General features: G+C 42.9%; 2 protein-coding genes and 1 long non-coding RNA gene across 11 annotated transcripts in view; 1 reads left to right on the forward strand and 2 right to left on the reverse strand.

Annotated features, from left to right (window-relative positions):
* Positions 1–1216, reverse strand: part of TWSG1 (twisted gastrulation BMP signaling modulator 1) — a 28243-nt gene extending 27027 nt beyond the window's left edge. The window contains exon 1 of one of the 3 annotated variants that reach the window (XM_053244100.1): positions 1114–1216. The gene's annotated coding sequence lies outside the window, so the exon portion shown is untranslated. The other 2 variants (XM_053244099.1, XM_053244101.1) reach the window with 2 other exon arrangements.
* A 26-nt stretch (positions 1217–1242) lies between these two features.
* LOC128322586 (uncharacterized) overlaps positions 1243–18912 on the forward strand; it is a 29941-nt gene continuing 12271 nt past the window's right edge. The window contains exons 1-3 of the long non-coding RNA XR_008305796.1: positions 1243–1379; positions 4896–4987; positions 14712–14763. This is a non-coding gene — a long non-coding RNA (uncharacterized LOC128322586). The remainder of the gene's footprint in view (positions 1380–4895; positions 4988–14711; positions 14764–18912) is intronic.
* Positions 12930–18912, reverse strand: part of ANKRD12 (ankyrin repeat domain 12) — a 125510-nt gene continuing 119527 nt past the window's right edge. For all 7 annotated transcript variants that reach the window (XM_053244094.1, XM_053244090.1, XM_053244093.1 and 4 more), the window contains 4 exons: positions 17929–18027; positions 17040–17183; positions 15076–15171; positions 12930–14273 (listed from right to left, as the gene is read on the reverse strand). In XM_053244094.1, the coding sequence (XP_053100069.1) occupies positions 14088–14273; positions 15076–15171; positions 17040–17183; positions 17929–18027 (525 nt within the window). In that variant the 3' untranslated portion in view covers positions 12930–14087. The remainder of the gene's footprint in view (positions 14274–15075; positions 15172–17039; positions 17184–17928; positions 18028–18912) is intronic.

Here is an 18912-nt window from a genome sequence, read left to right on the forward strand (position 1 = left end):
TAACAAAGCACATTTTTAGAGAGCACTTGAGTTGCTTGGAAGTTGTCTTCTCATCAATTCACCCAAGATAGGTGATCCTACTCTTCACTACCATGCTAGCAAGGCATAGCCAAACACAGTTTGTTTAAAGGGATTTAAAAGTAATGTCTGAAGTGAAATCACAGAACTTTCACGCTACTCTGCGCCCCCCAAGTACAGAGCCTTTTGCTGAGGTCTGGCAAAAGGAAACTTTGAAGATGCTGGGATCCTCTCTTTCTCACTAAAGGGGAAGGGGAAAAAAACAACAACTTCCAGGAAAAGAGGCAGATGTATCAGCCAAGAAGCTCAAAACGCAGCCAAGACAGACAAAAACAGCTTCCCACCACCCAGCGTGACTTGCTAAAGTGGACTTGGCAGGGTGTGTGCGCGCGCGCGCGCCGCGTTGTAAGAGATGGGGATGGAAGAACCGACAGACAGGCATTGAAAAGAGGGTTCTGCTGCAAAGTAACACGGACCAGCAGAAGGCGGGGGAGTGATACCAAGAGACTAGGCAGCCAGAGAGATGGAGGGGCCAAGCAACTAACCCGGCTTCACAAAAAGGCATTTTGCTGCAGGGCAGGAGTGGCGACCCACGCAGCGTCTTAAAACAGCTCCGGGAACAAGAACTTCCCTTCGAAATTCCACCTCCCCATGCCCCTAAAGCACGGCCGCCGCTCCCCTCGTTTCCAGCCCCTTCCATCATCTGACGCAGACTCCCTCTCCCCTCGGAAGCACCCCCTTTAGTGAAGCGCACTTAGCACGACCGTCTCCCCGCTCACCAGGCGTTGGGGTGGCCCTGGAGAACTCCCAAGTTCTCCCCAGACGGGCGCCCTCCTACTCTGCAGTGCAAAAGCTGCCCAGCCCCCAGCGTTGGCTTCGGCGGCGGCGGCGGGACCTCAGCTGTGCCTTCCTCGTCTCAACAGCCGCCTGGTTGGGCTGCGCTCTCACAGGGCCGGGCAGCGGGCAGCCGAGAGACACCTTAAAGGAACAGGCCCCGGTCCTTGCCTTGCCTTCTACAGAGCTTCAGCTGCGGGGGGAGGCGGGAAACGGAGGACTAGCTAGCCGCCGCCTTCTTGGCCTCGCACACATACACACCTCAGGGCGTCTGAGGGACTCGCCTACGCGGTGGCTTTTCCCAGGCTTTCAGCGCATACATGACTGAGTCCTGCATTTCAATATTTGAGGGCGGGAAAGGGGGGGGGCAGGGAGGGAATGAGCGCCGAGGGAAAGTCCTGCCCACACTAACTATAGACATCGACGGCAAAACAAATTCCTACTAACTTCTTGGGCATTTTGGAATAGCACCTTTTGCCTCAGCGCGATAGCTGCAGCCTGGTGTTACATCTTGAGGGCTGCTACAGGTAAGGATGTTGATTCTTCCACGTAGACTCAAAGGTGGATGCCCCCGCAGTGGCGCTCTTACCCCTGGATTTTGGGGCTGACGTCTAGGCCATCACCCCCTGCCCCCTCTTTAGTCTGCCCTGTGTGGTGTGGTCTCTGCTGGCCGGGCGCTTTAGAGACAGGGGGGAGTGGGGAAAGAAACGTGTGGGATGGGAATATGTTTAGATGTGTGTTGAAATGTTTCTGTTAATGCCAGAGGCGTATCTAGGGAAAATAGCGCCCAGGGCAAACACTGAAATTGCGCCCCCTGTCCAAACATCTGACACCCATCTTTCAGATAACTTCACCATAATATCAGCTCAAAAATACAAGTCAAGCTTGTTAATCTTTTAATATTTAAAAAACTATTTAGCAGTGGACATAGCCAGACCAAAAAATGCTGGAAAACTACAAATTTCAGTATTCTGGGGCTCATCAAATACCCAAATACTATGTGGAGGTGTACTTGGAAAACTAAACAGAAGTGCCTGTCTAATTCTCTACTATGTATTGTAGCATCACCATTACATAAGTTTTAAAAATCAATGGAGAATTTGACTTTTCCCACATACTCTGAAAATAATTAAAGGATATGCAGAATAAACTGTGTCACTGCTTGGAATATATTCTAGTATTTCAGAAAGACAGTTAAAATGAGAGAAAGAGAGCAAGAAACTCCCAGTGGGCCTTAATACGGATTTCACACTGATTCAGAGACAAACTCACCATTAATAACCATATTATTAAGACATCACATTTAACTCACTTATCACAAGAAGCAAAGTAAGAGCAAATGAATACAATCCTAGCTCATAAGCGTCAGTTCAGTATTCACAAGCCCTGATTCTCTGTACATAGTGCCAATCTGAATATGTGTACAGTGTCTTATATTATATTGATTTTTTTTAACCTGTAGCCCCTTCAGGGGGCTTCCTAAAGGCCGTGGGGGTTTGCCTTCCCCCCGCTGGCCTCTAGGGCCTCGCAGGGACCAATTGAGCATGTGCGGTAGCCATTTTTAAAAATAATCTTTTTTTTAATAAAAATGGCCGCTGAAAACAAAATGGCCACCATGCATGCTCAAATGACCTCTGCAAGGCCTGGCTGCCATCTGAGCATGCACAGTGGCCATTTTGTTTTTGGCAGCCTTTAAAAAAAAAATCTACAAAATGGTGCCCCCCTTCAAGTGGGGGCACATGCCCTGCCTGCCCCACCCTAGATACGCCCCTGGTTAATGCATATCTGTATAAATAGACCAGTTTTATATTCTTACATTCTTGTGAGTTCAGTTGCTGTTTGAACCCTCAAGAACCCACTTGTTAAAAAATACTCTGTGTGTGTAGTGGGATGGTGCTTAACTTGTAGCAAGGTGGGGGGCAGCTCCAGCAAAGGGGGCCTCCAAAGGCCTTTAGGTCCAGGCTCCAAAATTAAGATCTTCACACATTGGTGTCCTGCCGAAGTGGAACCCCTGCATGATTTAACGGTTGTTTTTGTTGGTAACTCACTCTCTCTCTCTCTCTCTCTCTCTCTCTCTCTCTCTCATGCTAGGAACTGCAGGGCAAGCTCAAGGTATTGGGTCAGCATCTAGGCAAGGTGAACTTGCAACTCTCCCACCTTGTCATACACTGGACAACACAAACAAAGCAGGGTGCCATGACTTTTAAAACACACGCATCATGTACACAGGCTGAAACTCTGTGTATGCTTACCTGGCAGCAAGTCCCACTGAACACAACTGGATTCCATTCTGAATAAACTTGTGTACAATTGCACTTTCAAACACCTTTTTTAAAAAAATTACCTTTTATGATATTATCACACCTTATGCATCATGGGAACTAACTGGCCAACTTTAATGTTCACATACTGCTACCTATATAGATAGATTAGGATTCCCACTTCCCCAATATGCATATAATGGAAGGGTGGGTGGGAAGGAAGGAATCTACCCTCTTTCTACTTCTAATGAGTTTTCTGCAATTATGGCACAGCATTAAGATTAGTTTTAGAAGTAACTCAAAACATGTAAGAAGTAGCTTAAGATATCTGGACTGTTTATTCCTGCCCTGGCAGCGGGAGAACATAAAGATAACGGTAGATTATCATTGCCTTATACCATTTCCCCCCAAAATTAGCACACATGAACCTTTAGAGTGCCAATTTAGTAGTTAGGAGCCATGTTCTTGGCCCTGTCCATAAGGTTGGGTCATTTAAATGTTACCCAGGGGAACTGCTTCTGGAAAAGAGGCTCCCACTAAGGTAGAGAAATGTTTGAAAAGGCCCCAGTTGCTAAAGCAAACAAGAATCCCCACTTTAAAGAGTGAGAAAAAACCATGTTTTCTCTTTTTATTTTTTAAATATTTAACAATTATGGCAGTGTTTGATGCGGAGATGTCCAGCGACTCCTCTTATGTGGTTAGGCAGGATCAGGGGCGTAACAAGGCTGGAGTGGGCCCAGAGACAAAATTTTAAAATGGGCCCCTTGCTGATACACACACACACACACACACACACACACACACACACACACACACACTTACTTCACAATATCTAGTCATGTGACTTGCTTCATGTGACTTGCCTCTGGAGGGCCCCTTGAGGCATGGGTGCCCCCAGGCAGCTGCCTCCCCTTGCCTAATAGTAGGTACGCCCCTGGGCAGGATCAGTTCCAGTTTGTGACTCCTGAGGATTTGGACAAGATGCTTGGAAGCAGAGTTGCCAGAACCTAAGGGGTATACTTGTGGGTCAAATGGGCAGTAAGCCAGAATTTGGCTTTTTTAAAGCCAAATCTGGCCATCTAGCTTGGAAGCGTGCAGCTTACCACTTGTTCGCTTGACCCTTGTCCGACATGGCTTATACTATCTGGCAGGCAGGTTATTGTAGAAGGCCCAGTAGAAATCATAAATGCTTCTCTGAGGGAGGGCAGGATGCCTCTTTGCCTTGAGGCAATTATTAGACCTCTTTTGAAGAAGCCTGCTTTGGACCTCTCAGAGTTAAGCAGCTGTAGGCCTGTTTCTAACCTTCCTTGGTTGGGCAAAGTAATTGAAAGGGTGGTGGTCTCCCAGCTTCAGGCTGTCTTTGAGGAAACTGATTATCTAGACCCATTTCAGACTGGCTTTCGGACGGGCTATGGGGTGGAAACTACCTTGCTTGTCCTGATGGATGATATTCAATTAGGAATTGATAGAGGAAGTGTGATTCTGTTGATTCTTTTGGATCTCTCTGTGGCTTTTGATACTATCGACCATAGTATCCTTCTGGAGTGTCTGACGGGAGTGGGGGTGGTTCCACTCCTACCTCTCGATTTCAGATTGTGTTCCTTGGAGACTGTTGCTCTTCAAAATCTGAACTCTTGTATTTTGTCCCTCAGGGCTCCATATTGTCTCCAGTGTTTAACATCTACATGAAACCGCTGGGAGAGATCATCAGGAGATTTGGTGCAGGGTGTTACCAGTATGCTGATGACACTCAAATATATTTCTCTATTTCAACATCATTAGGAGAAGACAAAACCTCCCTAAATGCCTGCCTGGAAGCTGTGATGGGCTGGATGAGGGATAACAAACTGAGACTGAATCCAGATGCAATGGAGGTACTTATTGTGAGAGGTCGGAACTCGGGAGTCCATCTTATTTATTTATTATTTCTCTGTGTAAACTGCCCTGAGCCATTTTTTGAAGGGTGGTATAGAAATCGAATGAATAAATAATAAATAAATTTGGATCTTTCTGTTCTGGATGGAGTCACACTTCCCCAGAAGGAACAGGCACATCGTCTGGGAGTGATTCTGGACCCACACCTCTCCATGGTCTCCCAGGTTGAGGCAGTGGCCAGAGGTGCTTTCTATCAGCTTTGGCTGATACACCAGCTACGTCCGTTTCTTAGGACAAATGACCTCAAGATGGTGGTACATCTGCTGGTAACCTCCAGACTTGACTACTGTAATGTGCTCTATTGGGGCTGCTTTTGTATGTAGTCCAGAAACTGCAGTTGGTTCAGAATGTTACAGTCAGGTTGGTCTCTGGGGCATCTCAGAGAGAGACCATATCACTCCAGTCCTGAGAGAGCTACACTGGTTGCCAATAGGTTTCCGGGCAAAATACAGGGTGCTGATTATAACCTATAAAGCCCTGAACATCTTCACTATGAACCCCACCACCCATTGAGATCATCAGGGCGGTTCATCTGCAATTGCCACTGGCTCGTCACAGGCCTTCTCCATTGCTGTCCCAAGGCTCTGGAATGTGCTTCCTGCTGAAATAAAAGCCTCCCCATCGCTGACAACTTTTAAGAAGTCTGTTAAGACACATTAGTTCACCCAGGCTTTTAATTAGATACAGTTTTGATAGTTTTAAACATAGTTTTATGTTTTAAATTGTGCTTTTAGCCTTTTTATTTCATTGTAATTTGTATTTATTGTATTCTGGGTGATGAGTCATTCCCTCTTAGAATTTCTTTAAGCAGCTCTACTATGAGACCAGTTCTGCTGGATCAGGCCCAAGGCCAATCTAGTCCAGCATCTTGTTTTACACAGTGATCCACTTAATGCCTCTGAGAAGCCCACAGGCAAGAGCTGAGGGCCTGCCCTCTCTCTTGCTGTTGTTCTCCTGCAGTTGGTATTTAGAGGTGGTCTTGTAACCAGGGCCTTTGTTCTGAGGACAGTTGACTTGCAAATGGCCTGGCTTCCTACACAGCCAACAGACCTTGCTCTTTTGTTTGGTTTGAAATGCTGTAACCTGATTCGTTTTGGTCAGAGACTACACTAGAAGCTGCATCTGATCTCATATCAAAATCCTGAAGTCTAGAAATCACAAATTCCAAATCAATCTCTTTTTAAAATTCCAAAACAAAATATATTACTTGAAATCTCTCAGGCAGACTATTCAAACTAAACCCAACAATTGCTTCATCTGGAAGTCTTACATTTTCTTGTGCACATCTCCTTGCAGTGTCTAGGATTTGATTAACATGCTCAGTTAAATTTTGTCCTTCTCTAAGTTTCATATTACACAATCTGATAATCAGACCAACACTAATATTAGTCTTTTTAGCATACAGGTGGCCCTAGTTATCTGTGAGGGTTCCGTTCTGACCTACAACCATGGATAACAAAACTGTGCATTAATTCTTTTTAAAAGAGCCACAAAATGGCTCTGTCCTGCAAAATGGTTGCTGGAAATGGCTTTGGAAGTAATTTCCTGCCACCCAAGAACCACGGATAGCTGAATTTTGCCTTTAAAAAAAAAACATGGCTAATGAGATCCGGTCCACATTGTCCGACTGTGGATATATGAAACCATGGGTGCCAGGACTGTGGATAATGACGGCCACCTGTAGAGCTGTTTTTAAGTATCCCAAGCTTTCTTAGTTGTCCTGGTCTTTCTCAAATGCACAATGATTGGATCACTCACTTGTAAGCAGATGTCTATAGCATCCTGCAGTGCTTATTCTCCAGCTGCTTCAGATCTGTCCTCCTGCAAAATATTTTCCAGCTCCATCCTCATCCAATAGGATTCCATCCTAAACAACCAAGTGTCTCTCTCCAGGTGACACAATGAAACCTGAGACTATCAGTCTGACAAAGGGAAATCAGAAGACAGAGAAAGCATGGTCAGAGAGGGAATGCTGTCTCTACCCCAGTGAGTGAGCTGTCTCTACCCCAGTGCCCCTAGTGGTCAATAGGGTTGCTGGTGCTAAGAGTCGATGCCATCTGGAGCTGCATCTCCAACAAGTATATACTCTCTGCTTGGGGAAAATAAGGATGGGTGGATTATTTGACTCCCCTTCTAGGAAAGGGCAGAAAATACCAGGAGCTGGGAGGAAAAGGAAGCAGCTTGAAGTAGAGATCAGGTTGCCACCTTTTCTGTCAGATCAGAGCTCCTATGTCTATAGCAACTGTGTTAATACATGCAGTTCAGTCGATGGTTTCCCTTGTATGGAAATATAATTATGATGAAAGTTTCATTGTTGAATTGAACCTTTTGTGCAGATGGTAAAGGCACAGAAGCCCTACTAGAAAAAGAGCACAACCCTTTTCACATCCCTGTTATTATACTTACATATACACACGGATGCAGTGAAACACAAGCATTGGAGCAGCTGCCCAGGTTGCTAGCTGTGTGTGTGTAACCATCATTCGGGCTACAATGGAGCAAAGCAGTTTCGCTCCGACTTAAAGTTGTGCAATCGTAGCTGCTCAATGCAACAACACTCATTGAAAATAATGAGTTTGCACAACTTTAAGTTGGAGTGGCACTGCTCTGCCACACAACAGCCTTGATGGTAGTTACACACATGCAGCAACATGGGAAGTGGGCAGTGCTGCACTGCCCATACAGGTGAAACTCGGAAAATTAGAATATCGTGCATAAGTCCATTAATTTCAGTAATGCAAATTAAAAGGTGAAACTGATATATGAGACAGACGCATTACATGCAAAGCAAGATAAGTCAAGCCTTAATTTGTTATAATTGTGATGATCATGGCGTACAGCTCATGAAAACCCCAAATCCACAATCCCAGAAAATTAGAATATTACATGGAACCAAGAAGACAAGGATGGAAGAATAGAACAATATCGGACCTCTGAAAAGTATAAGCATGCATATGTATTCAGTACTTGGTTTGGGCCCCTTTTGCAGCAATTACTGCCTCAATGCGGTGTGGCATGGATGCTATCAGCCTGTGGCACTGATGAGGTATTATGGAAGACCAGGATGCTTCATTAGCGGCCTTCAGCAATTCTGCATTGTTTGGTCTCATGTCTCTCATCCTTCTCTTGGCAATGCCCCATAGATTCTCTATGGGGTCAGGTCAGGCGAGTTTGCTGGCCAATCAAGCACAGTACACTGTATACTTTTCAGAGGTCCGATATTGTTCTATTCTTCAATCCTTGTCTTCTTGGTTCCATGTAATATTCTAATTTTCTGAGATTGTGGATTTGGGGTTTTCATGAGCTGTACGCCATGATCATCACAATTACAACAAATTAAGGCTTGACTTATCTCGCTTTGCATGTAATGCGTCTGTCTCATATATCAGTTTCACCTTTTAATTTGCATTACTGAAATTAATGGACTTATGCACGATATTCTAATTTTCCGAGTTTCACCTGTATTTCACTGTGTGGTAAGTGAGCCAGTATCTTCTCACAAGATGTACTGATCATTTATTGCGTTTATTTATTTATTTATTGGATTTATATACCACCTAGTCTATTAAAAGTGTATCTCATATTGATAGGTTATGCTGAACGAGAAATGCCACTATTTTCCCCCCATCCCAGCAGGGCTTCTCTGCCTTTAATAACTGCATGATAGGCCAAAAAAAATAAAAAATAAAATCCGATCTGCTAAATTTCCAGTTTTCATAAAGCTTCTAAAAGCACAGGAAAATACATGTGCACACACGCAGCCTATGCAGAGAGGGAGAAGTACTTGCTTTGCTAGCTACCTACTGGATGCTGAGAGATGGAGTTGCTATTGCTGCCTCTTCTTCCTCCAACCTTCCCTCATCAAACATCACTGCTACTTGCATGACTAGAGAGGAGCCTGCTAAGGTGAAGTGGAATGGTGACTATTATTTCCCTCCTGCAGTCGACTCTAATCATGGGGGCCAGTTGCAAACTATCTTCCTCCTGCCTTGTGAAGGGTAGGGAGGAAAATAGGACATCCACTTGCTGCAGACAGAGAATGTGTTTATATGCATGTGTATGATGTTGCCTCTTGAAGTTTGGTGTGGTTAGGTGCCTTAGGCAACTGCTTGTTTTGTCTTATTGCACAGCCAGCTCTGAGGAACTGTACAGAATACAAAAATGACATGGTGCCTGCCCAGAGAACTAACAATCTGCAATTATCTGCCAAACATACTCCCTAAAACAAAACAGCAACAAATTCCTTTTCAAACTCGAATACCAGAAATATCTACACTGGGAAGAAAAACACATGGTGTGCATGAGAAGCACAAGTGAATTATAGCATGGCTCCTGTTTTTCTGACTATGGTTTGTGCTCTTCAGGTCCCACTGTCCTGGAGCATGCTAAATGCTAAGGCACAAAACTCACTAGGAAACCTGGTACTATTCTATAGCTAACCTGTTTTATACTATCAAGAGAAGACAAGAGGGCTAGGATCTGAGCTCTTATCATGCTGGGTTGCCTTCTCTACCATGAATGCCACTTCTTTTCCTACACATAAAAGTGCTTTGGTGCACAAAACAAAAGAAAAAAAGCATGCAAAATTCATAAATGTTTTGTGAGGATTATGCATGTATGCATTTTAATGTGAGTATATTAGAGAGTCACTGCCAGGTATCTGTACAGTATATGCAGTGCATGCACGGACACAGATTATAACCACATGAGGGTTTCATGCTTCTTTCTACATAGCTGTGTGCAGGAAAAGTGAAACCTGTGAAGCAAGGAGGACAGCCCAGAATAGTGTCTCTCTTTTTATAAAAAGCATTTTGTGAGCGTGTGTGTGAGAGAGAACACACAACTGACTGGCAATGCAGACTGCCCCGCCCACAGGAAAATAGGGAAGACTCAGTGTGCAGTGATTAGAGACTCAATTAGTGACATATTTTCTTAAAATGAGAATAATAATAGTAGGAATCAACATGTTCCATGAGTTCATGCATGGAGGGAAGTAGTTCTGGAGAACATCTGCAGAGTATTGAAATTTAGGGCAGCAACCATTTTAAGTTAAGCAGTCATAATAAGAGTTACTTTGTGCTATAAGAATCTAAACTATCAAAGTTTGTAGCAGCAAATATTACAACTTTTAAGTTTCCTGCCATGGTGCAATAACCAACTGTCTTTGAATCTGAACGCTAGATTTTCAATCTTTAATGGAGAAAGGCTTTGTTAATTGGCAAGTGTGTCCCCACTCCTCCATCACTACTATAAAAGACAGCAAGATGCAGCAGCTTGTGGAAAACCAATCTGAGCATGGGAATGGTATGCATGACAGTTTGCAACTTGAGCTGGCAGTTGCATCTCCCCTTAGTATTTAAATGAAGAAAACATTGCAACAAGCAGACAACATTGCAACAGGCAGACAATACACACCCACATTTTGGAAAGGGCTGATCAGGGGAAAAGTAGTGAAAAGCTCCCTCTCTTTATGACAGATCCAGTATGCCTATATCACAGACTGATTATCCAAAATGGGTTTTGGACTTTTGGAATTCCATAGGTTAATTATACATTGTGTGGAAAAGTACTTCCTTTTGTTGGTCCCAAATTTCTTGGCAATCAATTTCATAGTGTTAGAAGAGAAATACTCCCTGTATCCCACTTGTCTCTTGGTTAGGTATTTCACCGAACACCAGTATCAAGTTTCAAATAAAGCTTTATTTCAGTGCTAGCAAAAGCTTTGGGGTGTGGCTGTGTGATCGGTCTTGTCAGGCCACCGCCTTTTTATACCCTTGAGTAAACAACTTTTGCACTTGCACATCGCATACAAGCCAAAGTGTTACTTTAACCCCAAAGGTTCTGATTTGCTTCCAAGTGTTATATTTCCCATTTACACTCTTAAGACATTTGACTTGTGGCCTTGGTTTCTCCTCCCCATTGAGACATACCTTTAAGCAGTGCCATCATACAATATCCTCAAGGCCTGGGGTTATTTACTAACAGCTGCAAGCTTAATTAATAAGGCGTATAGCTAAGTACTGTGCAAACCAACCATGCTTTTTGGCTGTTTGAGAGCTAATGCAAACAATATTTTAACAATAGGATGACCCCTGGTTCTAGTGTTCTTTAGGCCCTTGATCATCTTAGTTGCCCTTTTCTACATCTTTTTCTACATCTATAATGTGCTTTCTGAGATATGGTGACAATAATTGTAAAAAATATTCCAAATGTGACCACACCATAGTTTTGTATAAGGGCATTATAATATTAGCAGTTTCATTTTAAACCAGCTGGCCTGGTGCAAAGCATCTGCACATTAGTTCTCCCTGCCTCTCACCCCCAGCTCCCTGCCTCCCATGCAGGAGGGCAACAGAGGAGGTGAAATCTCTTTTGTTGGGCCCTCCTTCTGCCCAGATGACAAGTCAGGCCATTTTCAGCCTATTTCAGGGCTCTCTGTGCACATGCGCAGAGATCCCCAAAATAGCCTGACCTATCATTTGGGCAGTAGGAGGGCCCAGGGAAGGTTTCACTGCCTCCGTCATGATCCTCGCCTTGGTCATCCCTCTCCCATGCTCCACCTGTTGCATCTCTGCCACTATGTGGTTCTCTCTGCCCCACTGGCTGATCCGGCCCCCTGCCACGCCTCCCCCACCTTAAGCTGCCCAGGCCGGCCCAGGGAGCTTTCATCATCTCTGTTGCCTTGCTCTAAGGTTGTATGTGTCAAGCCACGCCCCACATTTTCATTGGTTGCAGCTGCGGTGGGGCTTGCCACGTACAACCTTAGTGCATTATACACATATAGATCCCCTTCCTAATTATCCCAAACATGGAAATGGCAGTTTTCACAGCTGCTGCATCAATACTTTCAATGAGTTGACCACCATGACACAAAGATCCCTCTACTGGTCAGTCACTGACAGCTCTGACTCCATCAGCATATATGTGAATTTGGGTCCCCCCCCCCATATGCATCACTTTACCTTTGCTAACACTGATCCACATTTGCCATATTTTTGCCCACTCCTCCAGTTTGATGAGATCCTTTTGGAGCTCATCACAATCTGTTGTGGATTCCACAACCCTAAATAGTTTGGTGTCATCTGCAAATTTGGCCACTTCATTGCTTACTCTAACTTCTAGATAATTTATGATCTAGGCCATTTTATGGTCACAAGCAGCTTTGAGGGAGGTTAGACTAAGAGTTAATGGGACCTTTCTCAAGCCTTACAAATCGAACCTCCCTCACAGATGATCTTCCTGTGATGCTTGGCACACAAATTGTGTGTCCAGACACTCCACTGCTGCCCTTGACAGCACAGAGGCCGGGATGCATTGTCCCAGCCCCCAGCTATCCCACAATGCACCACACAAGTGCAGAGTGTATTGTGGGGATCCCCCCAGTGATGGGTGGGCACCCATCAGTGTGGCAGCACCAGCTGAAAGCAACCAGTGTTGCCACATGGTCAGGTAAATGGGGTTAAGGGTGTGCTTGTTCCCTTAACCTTGTTTAAGAGGCAGGTTTCCATAATGGGTTTGGGCGGTGCTGGCCTGCTGGGATCGGGCCCAATCCCAGCAGTTCTCATGCACAGCCTGACCCTAGGTTAGGCCCAAAGTGACACAGTGATTTTCACAACTGAGTGAGAATTTGAATTGAGGCAGTCACTCCCACATCCAATCAACTACTGTATCTCATAATCCCTCCCTCCACATACGCCCTTTAATTATGGTAGGCACTTTTCTGGTCTAACAGAAACATCACATTAATTGGTTCTTCAATCTATAGGAAAAGTGATCAGAATATACAAGTACAATTTTATCATGGAACTTTCAAAGATTTATTTTTGTCAAACTGTATAAAACTTTGAGAATGAAAATTTCACCATCACAAGGATTCAACCATTTTTTAGCATGACCAATAGAATTTATTAAACATTATATTTACAGATATTTACATATGCTTCAATAGGTAATTATTAAAATAGACAATATACAATTTAAGAATTTTTCATTGAGAGGCATTTGGAAGGGGAGGGGAAGAATAGGCTTGTTTTGAGACCACTATGTAAGAGCAAGTTTATAATCTTAAAGATTTTAAACAAAATACTCTCAGCATAGAAAATCACAGGCATGGCATTTCAGCAGAGCAATTAAAAAAATGGCTCTGAGAAGTCAAGGTGTAATCCATTAAGCACTGCTGCAAAGTATGTTGAAATGGGCATTCATGCAAATTCCTTGGAATGAATGGAGGTTGTACAGAAGCAGTGCTTGGTGGATTGGCACCACAGGTTGCAATCGTTTGGGTACCACACACTAACGAAAAACTTGAGCTGAGTTAGCATGCACTACCACTCAGTCTCAAATCTTCACAGTTATGTGATGAAACAAGCATCTAAATCAAACACATGCCTTTTAAAAGAAAATTGCCTACACACTACACATAGGAAACAACAACTTTGGTCCAATAAAACATTAGACAAAACAGTTTTACAATTAAAATATCTATTTTTTATACAGAGTTGAACATTAAATACAAGAATATTTACATTTGCGCAATATGTATAAAATAAGTTATTTAAAAAAATGAAAACAATATTACATCTTTTTCAAAAAGAAAACTGTACAGTTGACCTATAAATTATATGATGAATAGACTCTTACTTCCCACATCCCCACAAGCTTATAATTTCTTCCACAGGTTAGTTGTATTTCTGTGGGAGTTTTAAGTTTAATAATAAAAATCATTAAAGCAGACTTTAAATAAGTGCTTTTTAGTGGCTCTCTTGTAACAGCTGCCAGCGCTGTTAAATCTTCAATGAAAAGTTGTTGTACATAAATAGATTCATTGGGAAGATGCTTTTTGGACCTAGAATCTAAAATAAATACCATTTGTTACTAAATGGTATGAACATTTACAATATTGAGTGAGATTTTGTGAAGCATTTCTGAAGGAATCTATGGAATATTGAAAAAGGCAGTATTCCACATTAGTGCTATATTTTAAACAATTACACGTATGCCCCACAAACCTAAGCTGTGACAGTCATGAGCTACTAGCTGTCATATAGGTGTCAATTCAAAGTCATCATTAACATCCACAAGAGGAACATAGAACTCCTGAATTTCATAAATGCTGATGGATTTATAAGTTGCAGGATCAAGTTCTTGTAGTTTAAGCTGCCATTCCAATCTCTGTACAGCATTTAAAGCTGCTGCTTCATGTTGCTGCCTCATCAAGAGACATGTCTATTTCAAAACAAAAAGATGAATATTCAGTTATTCTCCACACACTTTATGCATCAACACTAGACTGCATCCTCTAAAGCAGGGATGGGCAAATCTGGTAATCTGCAGGCCAGCCAGACCCCTGATATTTATTTTGTCTGGTTCTTGTGACCCTACCTATTTTGGAATGCCCTATAGTGTTTTAATTTAATTTTTTTTTTAAAGATTCTGATTCAATTAAATGTTTCCTAGAAGGTGTTTTACCACTTTTCATGTATCAGCACCTGAGCAATTCAGTGCTAAAGAGGATGTCTCTCCTATTCCCAGGCTTACCAGTTTATCCATTTCTGCTCTAAGTGATTTTTTTTACAAGAATGCTAGATATATATATTGTGTACATGCAGGAATTTGTGGCTTAAGGCCTAAACATCTTTTAATTGTTACTTCCATTTGTTACAGTCAGAGAGCAGGGAAATTTGACAACAGTCTGCTGATTTACTGCAGTTTTATGGTGAGAGCAAATTTTTGGAAAACATTAAATAAAGGTAAAGGTAAAGTGTGCCGTCGAGTCAGTGTCGACTCCTGGCAACCACAGAACCCTGTGATTTTCTTTGGTAAAATACAGGAGAAGTTTACCATTGCCATCTCCTGCGCAGTGATGATGATGCCTTTTGGCTGCTGCCCAATATCGTTGCTGCCCAATATAGGTGTTGCCCATAGTCTGGGAAACAAAGCAGCAGGGATTCGAACTGGCAACCTCTGGCTTGCTAGTCAAGTCATTTCCCCACTGTGCCATTAGGGGGCTTTCAATAAAGGTACATACCTTTAATTTATCAAATTTATCATCCACATCCTGTAACCATGACATGAACTGCCTTGCATTAAATCGATCTCTAACTGATGTTTTACTGTCATCGCTCTGTAAAAACAAACATTAGATATGATAATGATTATTTGTTATGTGATAGTAATTCTTTCTTCTGCTACAAAACTTACTTTTGGTGGACTTACTTTTTTGTATCAAAGTGATGAAAAATAGTGGCTGACAAGATGCACAGCCTTCCATCGCCCTGATGCTCTTGCCCCAGGGCTGCTGAGGAGTCAGAACACAGCTTCAATGCTGCTAAGAATGGATAGTTGTGCTAGCAGCACTTCTGCAATTCTCCCCACTCACTGCTATGGGGAAAACAGCAGAAGTGCTGCTAGTGCAACTGCTTGTTCTGAGCATTCCCAGGGTGGGGCGTTAGGGCAATGGGAGGCTGCACATCATGTCAAGCAGTATGTTTAAGTCTTTTAAACCTTAAAAAGCAGATAAGTGTATCAAACCTCTATATGGATATCCAAGTTCCGTTTTCTTTACTCAAAGTGCATTAATGAACACGTCTGTGTACTTGTAGAGTTTATAAATGAATGTTCACCACAAAACGCTTTTGTCATTATTGTAGTAGTCACTATCCTTCATGTCATTTCAATTTTAATTCCCTTTGGAATAAAAGGGATGGCATGACAGCAATCATATTAATTTTGAAAGATTAATATAGAACTAGCTAAGCTGGGCGCAGAGCATCTGCGCCTCTAGTTCTTCCTGTCCGGCAATTTCCTTCCTCCCCCCTGCCCATCGCCGCTTTCTCCTGCCTGCTCCGTCTCCCTCCTCCTGCCCAGCTGCCTGCCCCCTTCGCCGTTTCCTTCCTCCTCCTCACCTGTCCCCGCCACAGTTTCATCCCAGTCCCCGCCCACCTCCTCCTTGCTCTCCCACCGTCCGGCGCCATTTGCCCGCCCAATGCTGCTGTTAACTCCCGGCCCACAGGCCGGCTGCCCGTTCCTATCGTTATCCGGCAGCTCTCTGATGAGATCTGCCACGCACGGGATTAGCAACAGGTATGTCTAAGAGAAATAAATATATATATATATAGATAGATTTGGACAATGTACACTAATTTAAATGTGAAAACTCTTATAGAGCATACGAACCACCCTGCTGAATCAGACCAAGGGTCCATCTAGTGTCCTGTTTCCTATAGTGGCTCAGGGGTTAGTGTAGCCGAGTAGGCCCTCTGAAGAGTGTAGGTTCTCGGCTGGTATTCAACCTAACTGACCCTTGATGTCACCCGAGTGCCAATAAAGATCACAGGGGGTACCCCATGGTTTACTACCTCCACCATGACTTTTGATATGACAAAAAATGAAACTCTAGTTGACTTCTTATTCAGATGTCTTCCCTGAAAACTGGTCAGGTATGGATCTCTCCAACAGTGCATGATCCAGTTCATCACTGGTAAAACAATCCCACATGAAAGATTCCTGTGATTCCTCTCTTCTTCTATCTGCACAGACCATTATGGAGAACAGGGGGGTTGTATGTCTCCTCTCTGCTTTGTGTTAATTTGTGTTAATTACCCTGAAGGGGGTGGATTGGATTGGGATATGGGAAGTTCATCCAGCTTTCTCCTTCAACAGCTTGCTATACTGCCTATGAATGAATGAAGCTGGGATAAGAGGAAGAAGCAGACCCCTAACTGAACTTATGCAAATTTTCTTTGGGTACAGCTGCTGCACCTGCAGTGGACTGATTATGCTCTCCGTTATTTGCATACTACTTATTTTTAAGATAGAAAAATGACAGATTATATAAATAGGATGCTAACGATTCCAACTGAATCGGTGTAGATTTTCATCTAGGGGATATCTCATTCTGTTTCAGAACAAGGAGCACAATTAAACAGTGCTATTCACACTTCACCTTTATCAACAAGATACTATGAAATCTTAGAAGCAGCTGTCTTTTACCTGGGTGTCCATAGGTACATTATACACTTCAGCATCCAACAGTACTGTGCATGCACTGAATGGTAAAGTCTGATTTGCTAAAGATCTTGCTGCTCGATAATGGACCCGCAGTACTTCTTGCTCATTGGAAACAATGAGCTTTTCCTAATTAAAAAACAACAACAACCCAAAATCAACATGTAAACACATGATATTGAACAAACAAAACCATTTCTCACCAATATTTTATTTTTATTGTTTATTTTCTGATTTTGGAGAAGCAGACTTTCCATATTCTGCATGAATAAATATGGTACAATTAGAGAGATAATTATAGAACATTTTGTGAGACTGCTTTAGGAAGTAAAACTTTAAAAGCTTCTAATATTCCTTCAAGTAATTGCATACCTAAACATTTTTACTGTTCTTGTGTTAAAACAATGGCGGTGCTGAAAGTATAACAGCTGCTTTTTAGGGTACCATGGCCTTATTACTGCTGATTCTCCTGCCCACTGTAGCCTCCTGTACCACATCCTGTTACTGTCTGGAGGATCCCCTGGCCTTCTGAGGCAGCTTTTTAGGAGAAGCATTTGAGAGGGAGAGGCAGGATAGTCCTCTGGTGTGGATTTCCACTCATGCTCCTCTGGATCCATTAAGTAGACTTGCCATGTGTGCGCACTGTAATGTTTCATGTGGTTGTTAGATCATTTAACATCTCAGTACAGCACAAAGTTATTCTTACCACAATGGCCACTGCATGCAGGAGTTGTTCAATTGTGCATTTGTTTACAGTCTTGTCCTCCCTTCTTATTCTCATTTCTTCTTTATAGTTCAGCCTCTTGAGTTCCTTCATTTTTATTATATGGATCAATGATTTTATAAAATAGTTAAAAAACCAGTCTCGACTTACCCTTTCAATACTGTGTTGTAAACGAAGTTTCATCCTTACAACTTCTTGCTGTCTAAAGAGTTCTTTAAGTGGGTCTGACAGTGAAGGAGGTGGTGTGATCTGTGGAAAGAAAGAACACTATATACATGAGAATGAAGGAAAAAAGGCATCTAACTGTGGAGGGAAAAAGTCATTACAAATGCTTAAAATGTGACTTAATGTACATGTTCACGTCACAATCTTGTAATGCTTGAATTCTATTTTAATTCTGCATTATGCAGAGGGAGAAGAGCATACAAAGCCCTTTCCACTAGGCTGCCGTGCCTGGCCCAGCTGCCACCTGGTCCCTCAGTTCTGAGATTCCAGCAGGTGTCAGCAACTTCTCAAGCAGTGAAGGGAAAGAGAGACTGTGATGGAACATACATATAGGAGCTGGAGAGGGAGTGCATAGTAACTGGGTACGGAATGTTTGAAGAGAGGGATTTAAATAAAGACAGTGTTAAGAAAAGACAGTTGGAGTTGGAGGTAGTTGGAGCTGAGGGTTCAGAGTGAGAGGGTGGATAGAGAGTAGTAGAGAGGTTCTGTGATCTGAACAAGAGAGCTTGTTCAGGGGGTTATGTGAGACTTGAGTGGTGAATGTGCGGAGAATGTGGAACCAGCAGTACACTGGGGCAGTGCTCTAAAAGTGGGGGAGCCTGGGAAAGAAACCTTGAATGTGAAAGGTACCCAGAAGTGAAACCTCCTGGTGACAAACAGGAAGGCCTGAGTCGATTCACTAAGTCTGCAAACCAAGTTTTATTTACCTCTGTCTCAGTTATATCAACTCCCTAAATATTACATTTTATCAAGAAGTAAAAACCACTCAGAGTTAACCAGCTGAAGTACTTAGTCACTTTGTAGAGAAGTTTATGTGCCGCTTTGCCAAGAGCTTTATTCGAATCAGTTGTAAACAATAAACATTCTTGTTTTTGTTCTACACCTCAAGTTTTGTTTCATTTGTACACT

Source organism: Hemicordylus capensis, chromosome 4, assembly GCF_027244095.1.
Source record: "Hemicordylus capensis ecotype Gifberg chromosome 4, rHemCap1.1.pri, whole genome shotgun sequence".
NCBI lineage: Eukaryota > Metazoa > Chordata > Lepidosauria > Squamata > Cordylidae > Hemicordylus > Hemicordylus capensis.